Below are 15,641 nucleotides of genomic sequence, written 5' to 3'. Positions count from 1 at the left end.
GTGTGACTGAGTTCTTCGTTTATGAAGCTATCCACAGCTTTGTAGATGGGATTTTTTTTACGTTTTGGGGGAAATTTCCCTTAAAGGCCTGGTTTAGATAGCTTACCATCAACACGAACGAACAGTGAGAAGTGCAACGAAGTAATTCAGAATAATTTACTGCTGTTTTTGATTTAAAAACAATGTAATAATTGGGTAATTCGGCATCAATCCACAAAATCCGGAAGGTCATGGCATGGTTTAATGAATAGAGGCTTCAGATTTTGGACTGGTCAAGAACTTGTGATGAGTGATCGTACGAATAATGGATGCAACTTACAAGCAATATTAGTGATTTCAAGAGCTTAAGTAGGGGGGTCTCCGTAGCCACATTGGTTGCGCGTTCGCTTAGTAAGCGATCGATCGTGAGTTCAAAACTTAGGGCCCCCATTGACCATCTTTGTGTTGTTACAGAATAACTACGTCCACGCAACAATCATCAGCGATGGAGATCGATCCATGGTCGAAATAAGATCGATTCATCCATACAACTGCTCTGCTCTGTAAGAAACATCGGGCTGCTCTTCTATAAATAACTCAACAATGGATCAACAACTGCCTCCGCTGTCCAGTCTAACTGGATAATGGAAGAACAGATAGAAAATTCTTACGCCTCAATGGCTACTGTGTAAATGTGTACCATTTGCAATGGTATAGAAGGGAATACTCCAACGCCGAAAAATGGCAACTGTGTAATGTGCTAATTATAGATATGATAAATATGTGACATGTACACGATTAAAATTCGGCTCTGTTACAGCTAAAATGCTAATGAGCCTAAAATAAACAAAAAGGGATAAAAAAAAGAGCTTAAGTGAGCAGTATCCTCTGCGTGGAACGAGATACACACTACAACATGGCGCAGCTTGGTCAAAACCACTCCGAATGGGCTATTTGAACCGATTAATAACTAAAGATGACCTACGAATTAGAAACTCATTGTAATTCATGTAAAATTGACGTTAATTTTATAAAGGAGTGAGAGTTTTTCCATCTGGTTCTATACACCCAAACTTAATTTTTTGCACATGTTATGGCATCCCGATTTACTACATTAAATGAGCTGAAAATAACAGAAAATGTTCTATGTCATATGTTCATTTGTATCATAGGCGAGCGAAACAGGAGACACATTTAAATGAAAGCATATGAAAGCTTTTCGTATAGTTAGCCAAATACACGATCCAGACAGAGAAAGATATAGAAGAAGAAGAAGAAGTCTCCAGTACTATGTATGTGTGGCCGACACGGGATACTTCCTATTGGGGTGTAACTGACCAATGATCAGCGACGCCTGTACCTCATATCAATCGTGGTGCGTCTCTTTTGACTCGAGGAGTCCAGGGTAAAATGGTCACTGGGCGGTACAATCTTCAGCTCGTGTAGAGTTGCCATGAGCGGTACAACCTTTGGCTCTTGTTGAATGATCAGTGGCCTGCACAACCTTCGACCTGTGTATCTGTAAAGAGTATGTGTATGTATTGCCGCGACTAAGTAAAAGTTAATCGATTGGATAGGAGGGATATGATACAGGGATACAACGGAGGAAACATTATCAAACGTTGACATCGGCGTTTCTGAGGAACAGGTATAGATGAAGCAGAAGATCAGGATCACGACTGCCTAAGATATCCCGGACGGGGATATCCGATTGTCTGCCTAGTGCCCTCAATGCTCTCCCATTGACGTTGTATGGACATTTTTTTGGCACAATCCCAAATGAAATGAGAAAACAAAACCGAAAGAGATGTCTGCTCGCATACATACAAACCATTTTTAAACTTTTAAAACAGCTCATTTTTTGCGCATTTGACCCAGATGCACACGAAATGGCATCATTTCTGCCAAATATAAAATGTTTTCAGCCAACGCTAGTTTGGGTGTAGTTATGAAACACTGGAATTTTAGTTTTTTGAATGTTTCGCGCCTGAACACAACAATAAAGTTCAAATAGCCAGTCTTATAATTGAAGATAGTTATTGTATTCTACACTATATCCTTCAATTCAACCGACTTCTTACCTATCTCTGGAAACTCAGAAAAAATAATTGGTCGTTTTACCCAAAAGTTTTAACAATGATTGTATGGAGCTATTTCTTCTTGAAAAGACAAGCAGCTCAGGTTCCTACAATAGAAAATCAATCCTTAGCTTAGTTGCTCTGGATGTCAAATTTTTGGTATTTTATAAGGTTTCTTGTAGGACCCTTTGCTTTAGATCCAATTCTATGTACCATTCCATCATCCAACAAGAAACTCGAAGTCACCTACGTAGAAGTTGTAAAAGGCGGTTTGAATATTAGTACAGGGAGGTAAATATGATATTCAATAATTTCATGTTTGAGCGGTGTCGACGCTGTGGCTGTTCATCTCTGGTATTGAAATTTATTTCATGAACTTCTCCAACAATTGTTTATGACCAATGGTTACCGAATCGAGTGCTGGATCGTGAATACCGGTGAAAACATCTAGAATCGAATGGCTGCACTCTTGGAAAATTAGATGACAAGGTGCTCCCTCCCGGCCGAACTGTTCCGCTCGATAGTACTCATTGTCGCTGTGTTCCGAAAGTGATTCCGTTGTAGTTGACGGTCTGCAATGAATGATCGATTAGGGACCTTTAAAATATTCATTTTGATTTCACTTACGTGAATATAATGTGTAATAATTCGGAAAATATCCCACCAGTATGAGTGAATTTTGCCTCAGCTGCCTCGCAAATACTCCGCAATACGCAAGCTCTGCCTCCAGCACCATAAGTTTCGCCAATTTTCTCTAACGTTCTGTACGTTGTCCATCGGGAATGTTCTGCGTTGTATCCCTCCGCCGATTCGATCGAAGGGATACTTTCTTGTGCATCTTCTGGTGGCGTATCATCCTCCCCATCAAGCCAATAACTGTCATCTCCATCATCGAAATCGTTCTCATCTTCGTCCGGTAGGGGCTCCGAATCCATTGCTACGTCTAATGCCGTATAATTTTCGTAATGTTGACCGGGCAATACGGATGCTACATCGCGCTTCTTAATTGAGGGTTTGGTTTCGTTCCATCCTTCCCATAAATGAGGTCTCAACTGTGCTATGGAAGCTGGCACAGCATATTGCACTTTGAAAACCCATCCGGTGGTGATGGCTTCAGGACCTGTTAAAGGGACACCAAGACCGGTAATCATCTGATGACGGGCGGGAGCCGATGGGATTGCAAGCAGGGCTGGTATGAAGCGGCCCTCTCCTGCGTTATTTATTGAACCAGCCACGCTGGGTAATGTTTTTGAGCAAATACACGCCAAGCACACAGTTACTAACCAAGAATAGATATTTCGACACATTTTCAACGCAATACTGGTGTTATTTTCGGCAAGAAGAACTCAGACTGACCGAGCATTTGAGGTCACTGTCACAGTGCTCTAAAGATCACGCATAGCGAGCCCATTGTATCCCGCAGATTGGAATCGTGTATCGATCGGAGCCGTTCGAAGTGAAGAAAACTACACCTGTCGCCGGATGGGTTCAATTAGCACCAATGGTTCTTGCCAAGCACGAACGATTAATATGTTGAAACTTTCACCGTTCAAATTGGGCCAGATATTTTTGACTGTTCGAACACGCTGGTGCTGGATTACGTTCAATATCGATCACTCGTACAAACGGTTCAATGCTTGTCACATGATATTTCATCATAGAACGAATGGAAGCAGAACTGGCCATCAAGCGTTTGCACAGTGACACACATTTCGGAACCTCATAAGCACCAATGCTCGATATCATTTCTCCGCGATATGCCCGTGAACAATTTAAGCGTCCAATTCGCTGTTGATCTTCCCCCATCGCCAGGTGTTAATTGATCAGCAAACGTAAACGGGCGTGAAATTCGTATAGAAAGTACTTTGATTCCGTACGTGGGTAATACCGATGAGCAACGCTATGAGCGATCCAAAGTATCTGTTTTCTTGCCAGTTCAGTGCTGATTTCATGGTTCAACGATACACTTAGAAACCGACGGTCAGTATGAGAATCCAAGATGCAGCAGCTATTGCTTCGAATTGGACTGGTGTTAACCCTTGCATCGGGTGGATTGTGGGCGCTCGGAGATAGTGGTGCGAGTTTACACCGGAAGAAGAGGATCGTTTTCACATACAACAGTGCGACTGGTGTAAGTTGAGCGTACAATAATTGTTTGTTGATGGGATAGCAGTGTGCAAACACGCTTTTCGTCTGTCGGTTGCAGATTCTATGCGCACTATCCATCCCGCTGATCATTCCGGACAGGAATATATTTGTGTCGTACAATTTCGAAATGAACTATAATATGCCAACGACCGCGCAGGACTTCACGCAAGGTGCTTTGCAGCGAATCGATACGCCGGAGATTGCAAAAACCAGGTCCATGGATGGTGCCAATGGTACCGAGCCGTTGTTTGAGGAAAATGCCCGATCAATTCGAATGTGGCGCACTTTCACCCGAAAACGAGCCTACCGTTCGCTTGAGATCAATTTAAATAGGTGAGTAGATGTGTGTGATTCGGGCAGTATCGATTTTATTTTTTGAACAAAACATTGTTTTGAAATAGTATAGTATTCCACTCTTTGAAGCATTTCACGAACTCATTTTTCACAATGACGATCATTTCATCGTCTTTTTTTTTGTGTTAACAATGTTCATGTCTATCATCATCTGAAATCTGAACAAGAACAAGCAGAATATGTAATCTGTCATAAAATATGAATCTAGAAGCTTGAAACCAAGAAATCTAGAATTTGGGACTTTCGAATCGAGGCCACCTGAATTTGGAATTCAAATATGACATCTACAACGAAGCCTGTATATTCTCATACAAATTTCAACAAAATCTACTATGCATCAGTGGTTCACGTTTGAATTAATAGATACATAAATTTAAAGACAACATAACAATGATCAACTACAGCATATGTTTTGAGATAATGCCACCATGATTTCTTTTGATCAGCTCTGGTTGTTTTTCGTCAGATGCGTTCGTTGTATTATAATGTTGAATTGGGTATCTTAATTTTATTTTTCTTTCCCCAACGTTTAATTTAATTACATGAAAACAGCCATTTATCGATCTAATATATACTCATTGCAGCTGTTCTGAATGAGATTTGATGTGAGAGGGGCGCTGTCTCCTGTCCAAAAATAGTCAGTACTTGAATTGACAAACTTTTAATTGAATTGGCAAACTTGAATTGGCAAAATCCGAAATATGATTCAGAACGATAAATAATCAAATTTCAATTTTTGTTGTACAATTTAAGGAAAAATGGAAGATCAAATACTAGAAAAGCGATGTTCTACCAAATGCATTAACCGTTCGTAAATGCCGTATGTGCTTTTCCAAATTCAAATCCGATCGGAAAGATCCGGGAATTTGTAATTTTAAAATTTCCCGCTGAACATTTTTCAATTTTATTTTTATTTTTTAAGTTGGTACTACTTTCAGGGGTCTTTATGTTAATTTTGAGTGCGATCTGTCATTTAGTTTGTTTATAGCGTGATTATGAACAAGTTAAGTTTTCTTTTGGTCGGTGGTTTTTGATATGATGTTGTCCATTCGGAATTCCTTCCGGAGGGCCAAACGGTCAATATCAGGGCTCTACATAGTCATGGTCAATTGAGGATAGTCAGCTGACTATCTGACTTACTATATCCATATTCAGTCAGTAATGACTTTTGGCTTCTTCACGCAGTTTCTCCGCCAAAACGACTAAACAGTCAGTATATCATTTCATTCTTCCCAGTCAAATTGTCCTCATTGCATTTTGAAGTGACTTCCCCCAAAACCAATTCGTTCCTCTCTTTCTCTTTCTCTCTTTCTGCATGCATCGATGTTTGAGTTCAACGTGGTTTGACATACGCTACAGGTGAGCTAGATTTTTTTTGTATCGTACACGAAAATTACTCACACGTATAAAATAGCATGCAGTGTGTGTGCACTATTTTGCACGCTATTTGCTAATACTAACGCGAGGAGCTTTATAGCATACTTGATAAATGTGTAAGTTCGTTGGTTTGAATTCACGATGGGTAGACAATAAACCGTCCATTGATGGGGTTACTTCTTTTTTGCATCAGAAATCATGTTTACGTTCCTTTTTAATATGGACGTAAAAATAAGATTGCGTACGCGGGTATAAAATTAGTGTCAGGGGGAAATGGAAGTGTGGATTGAAGTCAGTTGAATGAAGAGGCAGATTTATATTCATTAGTCGCGACAGTTAAAATAACCACTGACTGGACTAGTTCACCAGTCAACGCTAGACAATTCATTTTCTAGTCAAGTCACTAGAAAGTCACGACTGCTGAAGCAGTTCTAGTCGAAGCGAAGCTTCGGAGAGAAGAGTCGGTCTTAATTTTTCACCTTCGAAAATTTTGGGCCCTGGTCAATATAGAGTTTCATCTTGACGTTATGAGGCGTTTGCGGGAGAAAATCGTCGCAAACGGCTCGATTTGTGAAAGGACAACGATTGGATTTTGCGTCACAATAATGCACCAAGTCATCGATCGACGATTGTGAACGAATTTTTGACCAAAAATGGTTCGAATGTCATTGAACCGTACTCTCCAGATATGGCCCCGTGTGACCTTTTACTATTTCTGAAACTAAAATTACCGCTTTGTGGGCCCCGTTTTGAGAACATTGAAGACATGAAAACGAATTCGCCGTGTGGACTGAAGGCAATTCCTAGATACAGCTATAAATTATAATGGGTGGCCACCCATTCGGGAAAAGCGGAAAATGCGGGAAAATGTAGGGAACCAAAATCCATCCGGGAAAAGTCGGGAATTGCTCCATGAAGTCGGGGTATTTTACTGTTACTGCTACTGGCAACGATCCCCTTTGATATATCCCATCACTCGTTACCTAACGTGTTTTAACCCGGATGTGATTTCCAACTTTTCGGATACAGCGAAGAAACGGATAAAGTTAAGGTTGGAGGTATTCGTCGATAAATAATATTTGCCTGGCACTTGTGCAAATAGAATAAAGAATAAGTATGGACAATTGTGTTCAACGTCTTTTGCTAAAATTATATTAACTGCATATCAAAGAAAAGATCAAAGATTGGACAATTTTGGATGAATCCTATCGCTCAGTCGAAGGAGGAAAAAGTTCTGATTCTATCGCATAGCAATGCATCATTGGGGAGAAGATTCTCTACCAACAAAAATTGCTTGATAGTGAACCAAACCGAGGAAAGTCGATGGAATCACGAATGCAGAAGGAGTTACTGTTGTTGAAAAAGAAAAAGAAGCGTACGAACTTGAGGCTAAAAAATTAAGATGCTCGCTGACGCATCGAGAGATGCAGTCTTGATGGACGAGAAAATTAAATAATTCCAAAAAGTGTTGAAAGTTGATCTGGATTTGTAATAACAATTAATGAACATGATACGGTTAATTCACACTCATTTCTCTTATGGTTTTCATATGGCATCCAATAGAAACATTCATATCTTTTAAAAAATTGTAGTTGATAATTGAAATGTAGATGCAACATACAGGTCGAAAAAAGTCCTTAAAATAAATCAATGCTCTGGAGTAAAAATGGGACGCATATTTAATGAAGAAAATAGAGTCAGATTCAGGGTCATTAAAAAGAGCTACTTACTTCGTGTTATTTACTTCATCTCGTCTTATACGTGTCTCATATGATTCCTGCTTAGCATTTTTGTCCAGTGTTATTTTAACAATACAGTTTTTCTATGTAATTTCATTTGCGATAGTTAATGAAATAATTAAGTACGGTTTATTACTTTGTATAAAAACCCGAATCCACATATCTTACTGAACTACATAATGAGTTATAAAAACATGACTGCTAAATTCTTTTTATTCTGATTGATGACATTTGTATCAAGTAACTTAATTAATTAACTTGACTTACATTAAATTAATTGTAGAATTTCGATTGCATAGAAGAGTCGTATTGTGGATTTTTGGTTCAACTCAGGAACTGATCATAGAGGGTATCCGGGACATGCTCGAAATATGTTTGGATGTGATTAATGAGGTTCTGGTCAGTTATTCTAATAAGTGACACTTTTTGAATTCTGAATGAGTAGAGCTGGGGTGAATCTGATACCTTTTAAAGCACTTCTGGTCCCAGGTGCATATATTCAAAAAACAATCCCGTCTGTATCTCCTGAACCCGTCCAATTTTTTGTCACATGCGGAAGCAATAAAGTAAAAATATTTTCGCAATTCGGGTTTCAAAAGACATTTTTCAATTACCCTCACAATATTATTAAATTTTCATTTTTTAGAGTCGGGAATTTCGTGGATCCCGCATGATTTCCAAGTCGGGAAAAATGCGGGAATTCAAAAATTGAAATTGAGTGGCGATGACTGAATTGTTCGTTGGGAAAAGTGTATTGTTTCAGAAGGGGCGTATTTTGAAGGCGATAATATAAATTTAGAAAATAAATAAAGCATTTTCTTTAAAAACACAAATTCCCGGTATATATTTGACAGAATGTACATTGGCTTATTTATACCGGCTATATTTACTTGACCAGGAAATTTTTCTTTGGAAAATGAAGTGCAGTTGATCATGACCGTTATGTGGATATTAAAGGGTGTGTCACATCAAATTGCATCACGGAAAAAACGCTGTAGAAATTCGCCCAGTAGACCGATCCTTTTGAAAATTTTAGACAGTAAAATAAAAACTATTAAACAACTTTTGGCATTTTCTTTTTATTCATACTTCGAACCCAAGCCTGTATGCTCGCACCTTCCTCTTTACCGATTTGACAACTTTTGGGTTCTTCCGGAGGGCCTGCTTCATAATTGCCCAATATTTCTCTATTGGGCAAAGCTCCGGCGCGTTGGGCGGGTTCATTTCCTTTGGCACGAAGGTGACCCCGTTGGCTTCGTACCACTCCAACACGTCCTTTGAATAGTGGCACGAAGCGAGATCCGGCCAGAAGATGGTCGGGCCCTCGTGCTGCTTCAATAGTGGTAGTAAGCGCTTCTGTAGGCACTCCTTAAGGTAAACCTGCCCGTTTACCATGCCGGTCATCACGAAGGGGGCGTTCCGCTTTCCGCAAGAGCAGATCGCTTGCCACACCATGTACTTTTTGGCAAACTTGGATAGTTTCTGCTTGCGAATCTCCTCCGGAACGCTGAATTTGTCCTCTGCGGAGAAGAACAACAGGCCCGGCAGCTGACGAAAGTCCGCTTTGACGTAGGTTTCGTCGTCCATTACCAGGCAATGCGGCTTCGTCAGCATTTCGGTGTACAGCTTCCGGGCTCGCGTCTTCCCCACCATGGTTTGCCTTTCGACGCGGTTAGGAGCCTTCTGAACCTTGTATGTACGCAGGCCCTCCCGCTGCTTGGTCCGCTGGACGAACGAACTTGACAAGTTCAGCTTATTGGCGACATCCCGGACCGATCTTCTCGCATCACGTCTAAACTGCTTAACTACGCGCTTGTGATCTTTTTCACTGACGGAGCATCCATTTTTGCCGTTCTTCACCTTCTGGTCGATGGTTAGGTTCTCGAAGTATCGTTTTAGTACTCTGCTGACCGTGGATTGGACGATTCCCAGCATCTTACCGTTGTCCCGATGTGACAACTCCGGATTCTCGAAATGAGTGCACAGGATTAATTCACGACGCTCTTTTTCGTTCGACGACATTTTTCCAAATTTACGAAAAATTGGCAGTGAAGCATGGCCAACGTGATCTATACACTCTTATCTGATTATAAGCGAAAGCTGAAGATATAATTCCTAAAAATTAAATTTCTACAGCGTTTTTTCCGTGATGCAATTTGATGTGACACACCCTTTATAGTCCTATGCCAAAACATTTTCATAGCATTAGACATTGATTTTACTAGTGATGAAACGGATATTGGTTTCGAGTAGGATATTTGGCTCTTTCGACTTGAGACTCAAAACGATTTCTCAAAATAACAAAACTAAAGTATTTCATTCAAACATAACGTATTTAACATATTTTTTCCTATCTAATAATTCCCAACATAAGAATTTCCCTAACCTTATTCATTACCTGCTGTGTGTCACGTGCGTCTCCATTCCGATATTGCGCAGGGTACGTTTATGACAAGGTAGTCTGGACTGACTAGTGCATCAATAGTAGTGTGGCTGTGACGTGTAGCTTTGCAAGTATCATTGGATGGTATTATAAATTCATCTAAATTAATTTATTTCTATTGTATTTTAAGTTAATGTATATATTTATTCATTGCAGCGTAAAGATAATCCAATTAGGTTTCCTTTCTAATCAAAACCTAGGGGAAATTGTAGTTCGACAATTCGGATTTTGACTTCATGAAGCTTTCTGTACCTCTGATACCTTTTGCCGCTTACAAAATATTAACTTTAAGAAACACACCGCGACGCGATTTCATAAATCGCATTCCTGCCTCTTCCACAGATCGAATCGAAGTGAACGAGTAAAGGTATTCCAGATCTTCTTCTTGAATGGCGTTAACGTTCCTTGGGGAACTTTTGCCGTCTCAACGAATGCATTAATAAGCGTCATTTATTAATACTGAGTTGAGATTTCTTAAGCCAAATAACACGCCTTGAATGTATTCCGAGGGGCAAGCTCTTGAATACGCATATGACCACAGTGCAAGTCGAAGGAAATTTCTTTGACGAAAAATCCTCCGGCCAGAACGGGAATCGAACCCGAACACCCGGCATGACAATGTGAGACGCTAACCACTCGGCCACGGGTGCACTAAGGTATTCCAGATCCTTGAAACAATTAATCAATTAATTTTCCTTAAGCCCCCAGTCATGCAGTCATGCAATGTACAAATGGACACCTTTTACAATGACTAGCGCCATTAACGTTGTAATGAAGGAGGAGATGAAAATTTTTTGGGACCCATCGTACCTAACATCACTTGACCCGAATGAAACAAGTCGCGATTTCTCGCAGGTAAAGCTTTTTTTTCAACCCTTCGCATTGAAGACAAATTTACGTGATTTTTTGCGAAATTTTCCCGCTTACCGATCAGAGCGAAGCGCAGGATCACTTGGATCACAGAAGCAAAAAAAGATAGAACTTTTCAGACTTATGCTGCGAAAAAATACTAATTCGCGTAACTTTGACAATTGGCTCTCCCAAAATCGGGCAGTTGGATCAAGACAATCTAGGGTGCAACAGTACATCAGAGTTTTCGCTCAACTTTATATGGATGGAAAGATGTAAGCAATTTTTAAGCTTACGGTGTTTAAGGGTGGCTATGGCTGCCTTCGTCCCGCCCAAAATTTATTTTTCTTTATTTCATTCACGTTTCTCATCTAAGTGCACGTTCATGGGTCTAATCGCAGAACTGTTCATTGATTGATCTTCTAATCTACCCATTAAAATTATTTTTTACTATAAAATTTCAGTACTTCTACCAAAACTCGACATTATAATATCAGATTATTTTCAGACACAGTTCTCGTGCAAGATGTTCCATCTACTTGCAAATAACATGTTTTTCCGTTACGACGAATCATTGTTTGATACAGAAAATATGATATAATGAACACAGCCCTAAATCGGACAATTCCTTTCTCGAGTTTTGCTCTTATCAACACATTCGGCGATCCATTTTTATTTATATAGATAGAAGACGATATAGGAGTGCGTTTAATCACATTAAAATCCATTTCCACTTTCGAACGAAGATCAATTACGTTACCGCAAACATCAAATGAACTAACAACGCTTGTTAATATTCCAGAGGAGGGAGGGGTGTTATACCATCATAGAAACATTTATTGTACCCTATAACTTCTATATGCCTAATTTGGTTTCATTTGCTTGATTAATTCTCGAGTAATGCAGAAATTTGCGTTTCATTTGTATAGCAGCCCTCCTAAGAGAGGGGGGAGGAGTATCTAACCACCATAACCACATTTATTGCACCCTGAAGCCTTCATATGCCTAATTGGGTTTCGTTTGCTTGATTATTTTCGAGTAATGCATAAATTTGTGTTTCATTTGTATGGCAGTTCCACTAGGAGAGAGGGGGGGAGTATCTATTCACCATAGAAACATTTATTGTACCCTAAAACCTCCATATGCCTAATTTGATTTCATTTGCTTGATTAGTTTTCGAGTAACGCAGAAATTTGTGTTTCATTTGTATGGTAGCCCTCCCTAAGAGAGGGGGAGGAGGTATCTATTCACCATAGAAACGTTTCTTGTCCCCTAAAACTTTCACATGCCAAATTTGGTTTCATTTGCTTGATTATTCACCATAGAAACATTTATTGCACCCTAAAACCTCCATATGCCTAATTTGGTTTCATTTGCTTGATTAATTTTTGAGTAGTGCAGAAATTTGTGTTTCATTTGTATGGCAGCTCCCCCTAAGAGAAGGTGGAGGAGTATCTATTCAGCATAGAAACGTTTCTTGCCTCCTAAAACCTTCACATGCCAAATTTGGATCTATTTGCTTGATTAGTTCTCGAGTTATGCAGAAATTTGTGTTTCATTTGTATCGCATTTGTATCCAATTTCGCACATGAATAATTCGTTCATTCTAAAACAAGCTTAGTCGAGTGAGTAGAGGATAGTAGTAGAACACCTCGATATGGGTACGATTCTGCATCCTAAACAGACGAATGAACTTGTCATTGAATAATCCCGAATAAAACATTGATTTTCACATGAATTGAATTGAATCAATTATCTGAATTTTGCTGGAGCGAATGGAGTGAATACGGCATTTTTTCCCTTTTTATTTTAAAAAATATACTTCTCATTGCAAGTAAGGAACATGTCAATGATCAGCAAGAAAGCAAGGAAGACATCAACTGTATCAACGCAGTTCCCCCAGCGCTTCTGTTCCATTGCCGCAACACGATAATAAAACCGAACATGTTGTGATAAAGATTTTTTTTTTTATCAATTCTAATTCTACTTACTGCCATTTTGGACGTCCACGCGATAATTCTTCCGCAAACGCGTCGCAATGGATTTTACGATCGGAAGCTTCCTTGAAATGTGTCGTGAATTATAATTGTAAATTTAATATCCTGGGTTTTTTACCGTCCAAAGCATTCGTCTGCGAGACTTACAGTTGTTAAAAGACGTTGTACGAGTCACTCACATTGTTGCTGGGGCCTTCGGGGTTCCTCGTTTTGAACATTTTCAATCTACATTTCATTTCATTTCCAAATAAAATTCCATGCTAATACTATGTTTATTTTTATGTGAAAATCGTTGAACACACGAAGTTAGATCTGTAAAAAATAAACCAGGTACTTTTCATGTTGGCTACTGTTTTGATCTTTACTCTGTGTTTTTTTTGTCAGGATGGGCCTCAACGGTAAGCGATGTATTCTGCGGGCAATTTGTGAGGCCGCACAAGACCCTCTCCATGAACACAACGGAATCGTGGGAGATCTGATACAAATTCTCCTGATGTGAGTGAGAGCAATAGATCATGATTTCGCTGGGGAATACAGTAATCGTTCGCTAACTGGTCCTGGTTTAACTGGTCTGCTGATTAACTGGGCGAACGTGAACTGGTCCTTGCACCAGTTAAAAAGCAGAATTACGTAAACAATCGACGCCATATTCAAATGGAAGATTTGCTGTGAGGGGCATTCGAATGTAATTTGAAATGTTATGAAAATTGACATTATTTTCGCATGACAAAAACATTGATCAAACTACAGAAAAATAATTTTCTCAAATTATATTTCATACCTGTTGTCGCACTCAATGCGAAACTTCCATTGGAATCCTTTTGTTTATCCAATTATATGAACAATGCGATTCAAACAATTCATTGAAGTTTTCCTCGATTTTATTTGACGTTTAACATGCCGGACCAGTTAAAACGCGAATGTCGATAAGTGGTCTTCCCTTTTCGCCCAGTTAGTGAATGTTGACTGTATTACAATGCACATTCTTTTATTTCAGGCCATCGCATTCCGAAAATGAACATCTACCGGCGGAGTTCTACCGCGCGGAAGAAATGGGTCTGAGGCACGACTGCAGCAAGTATCGACGGCACTGTTCCAAGAGCATTTTAGATGTGATAAGTACAATATACTGAGGGTGCGAGTGTGGAGTCTGTTTGCTGTTGATTGTGTAATAAATAGATTTAGTTTTATTTGAAATGTCTAATATTTTATAAGTTTAACGATTATAAAATAGTGTATCACCATGTCTTTTTTGTTGCATTGCATATTCAGTTTATCGGACCGAAAAAATATATAAATACTGTTTGCTTCAAATACTATTAAATATAGCAGTTGTTAAACAACCTATGTGTTAAAGTATAAATTCACTGAGTGTAATATTCAGTGGAACAAAATATGTATAAAAAAAAACCATTCAAATAAAATCTGGTTTAGGCTCGTCCGAATCGGTTTCATCTTGACCGTAACAGATCTGCTGGATTCCCAATTTCGGCTGACGCGGCGAAAACATTGACCCAATCGTGTCCATATTTGTAGGATTCAAATCGGCGCATTTGGTAAGAAACTGCTCCTCGTCCGGTGTGTTCTCCCTGTTCTCTTCCCCTGCTTTGTCCTGTTTGTTACCCTCGTCCGTGTCGTAAATCTCCTCCGTGTAGATGTCGTAGCCAAATTCATCCAGATAGTGGAAGTCGTCGATGAACTCCACCAGTTCCATGTTGGCGCCTAGCTGCAAGCCCTGGCCAAAGTCGTCGTCGATGTACAGATCCTCGATTGATTTTGCGTTCTGGAAATAACAATATGGTTAGATGAATCAGAAAAAAAAAATCTCGACATCATAAGGAGAAATGTTTTTATTCAAACGTACAGGAATCACGACAGACTGTCGCGACATTGGCGTTCCTGGTATGGACTGGTGGCGCTGATGCTGAACGAGTCCCATGTTGTCTTCGAACATTGAAGATAGACTTTCGCGGGGAAAATTTAGCTCACTAAATGCTGCGGACATTCCGATGCGACTTCCGGCTGGTACTTGTAAAAGGAAGGAGCAACACAGTTAGTGAGAGAAATAGAACATTATTGATAAAGGAAAACAATATTTAGCCTACAAATTGGTTAGATAAGGCGTCGTTCAAAAATTACGTAACGCGAGAAGGGGGGGGGGGGGCAGGAGGTCGAGGTTGCGTTACTTACTGTGTATTAGAGATAGAAAAATGCGTTACATAGGTGGGGGGAGTAGTCCAAAATCCGTATGTTTATCGTTACGTAATTTGTGCACGACGCCTAATTAAATCAAAATTCAATGAAATGAGGGTAGAACCATTATTATTACTACATAATTTATCATCTAAATTTATATTGTTTTCAAAATAGGCTCCTTCTGAAGCAATACACTTTTTCCAATGAACAATCCAGTCATCGGAACACTTTTGACGTAGGATTACGTCTTTCGGGAACATATTAGGGTACAAATTGAAAATCGAAAGTCGAGCACATCATGAATATTGTCCAATTTCAAACGCTTATTGCTCAGTCATTTCATGATGGATTGGTGAATTCTTTGCATCAATCGATTTCGGCACTTCATAACAATTTTTTATATTGAATAAAATAATATATGTCATGAAACTAACTATCGAACAATTGAAAAATCTCAACCCCTATCCCCAACGGAAATATC

General features: G+C 39.4%; 3 protein-coding genes across 4 annotated transcripts in view; 1 reads left to right on the top strand and 2 right to left on the bottom strand.

Moving 5' to 3' along the window:
* Positions 1–2,421: 2,421 nt before the first annotated feature.
* LOC129778903 (uncharacterized) lies at positions 2,422–3,394 on the bottom strand. The gene is made up of 2 exons (XM_055786082.1): positions 2,685–3,394; positions 2,422–2,629 (listed from the first exon to the last, which is right to left on the bottom strand). The coding sequence occupies exons 1-2, from the start codon at positions 3,362–3,364 to the stop codon at positions 2,422–2,424; spliced, it is 888 nt and encodes a 295-aa protein (XP_055642057.1). The 5' UTR covers positions 3,365–3,394.
* Positions 3,395–4,017: 623 nt separating this feature from the next.
* Positions 4,018–14,398, top strand: LOC129778904 (uncharacterized). Its single transcript, XM_055786083.1, has 4 exons — positions 4,018–4,188; positions 4,264–4,538; positions 13,349–13,459; positions 13,962–14,398. The coding sequence occupies exons 1-4, from the start codon at positions 4,057–4,059 to the stop codon at positions 14,095–14,097; spliced, it is 654 nt and encodes a 217-aa protein (XP_055642058.1). The 5' UTR covers positions 4,018–4,056; the 3' UTR covers positions 14,098–14,398.
* Positions 14,118–15,641, bottom strand: part of LOC129778902 (uncharacterized) — an 88,889-nt gene continuing 87,365 nt past the window's right edge. The window contains exons 4-5 of one of the 2 annotated variants that reach the window (XM_055786080.1): positions 14,829–14,992; positions 14,118–14,747 (exon numbers count right to left, since the gene is read on the bottom strand). In XM_055786080.1, the coding sequence (XP_055642055.1) occupies positions 14,379–14,747; positions 14,829–14,992 (533 nt within the window). In that variant the 3' untranslated portion in view covers positions 14,118–14,378. The remainder of the gene's footprint in view (positions 14,748–14,828; positions 14,993–15,641) is intronic. The other variant, XM_055786081.1, reaches the window with a different exon arrangement.

The sequence above is a fragment of the Toxorhynchites rutilus genome, chromosome 3 (assembly GCF_029784135.1).
Source record: "Toxorhynchites rutilus septentrionalis strain SRP chromosome 3, ASM2978413v1, whole genome shotgun sequence".
NCBI classification, from domain to species: Eukaryota; Metazoa; Arthropoda; class Insecta; order Diptera; family Culicidae; genus Toxorhynchites; species Toxorhynchites rutilus.
Note: the sequence above shows the minus strand (reverse complement) of the source record. Positions and strands in the feature narration are given on the sequence as shown.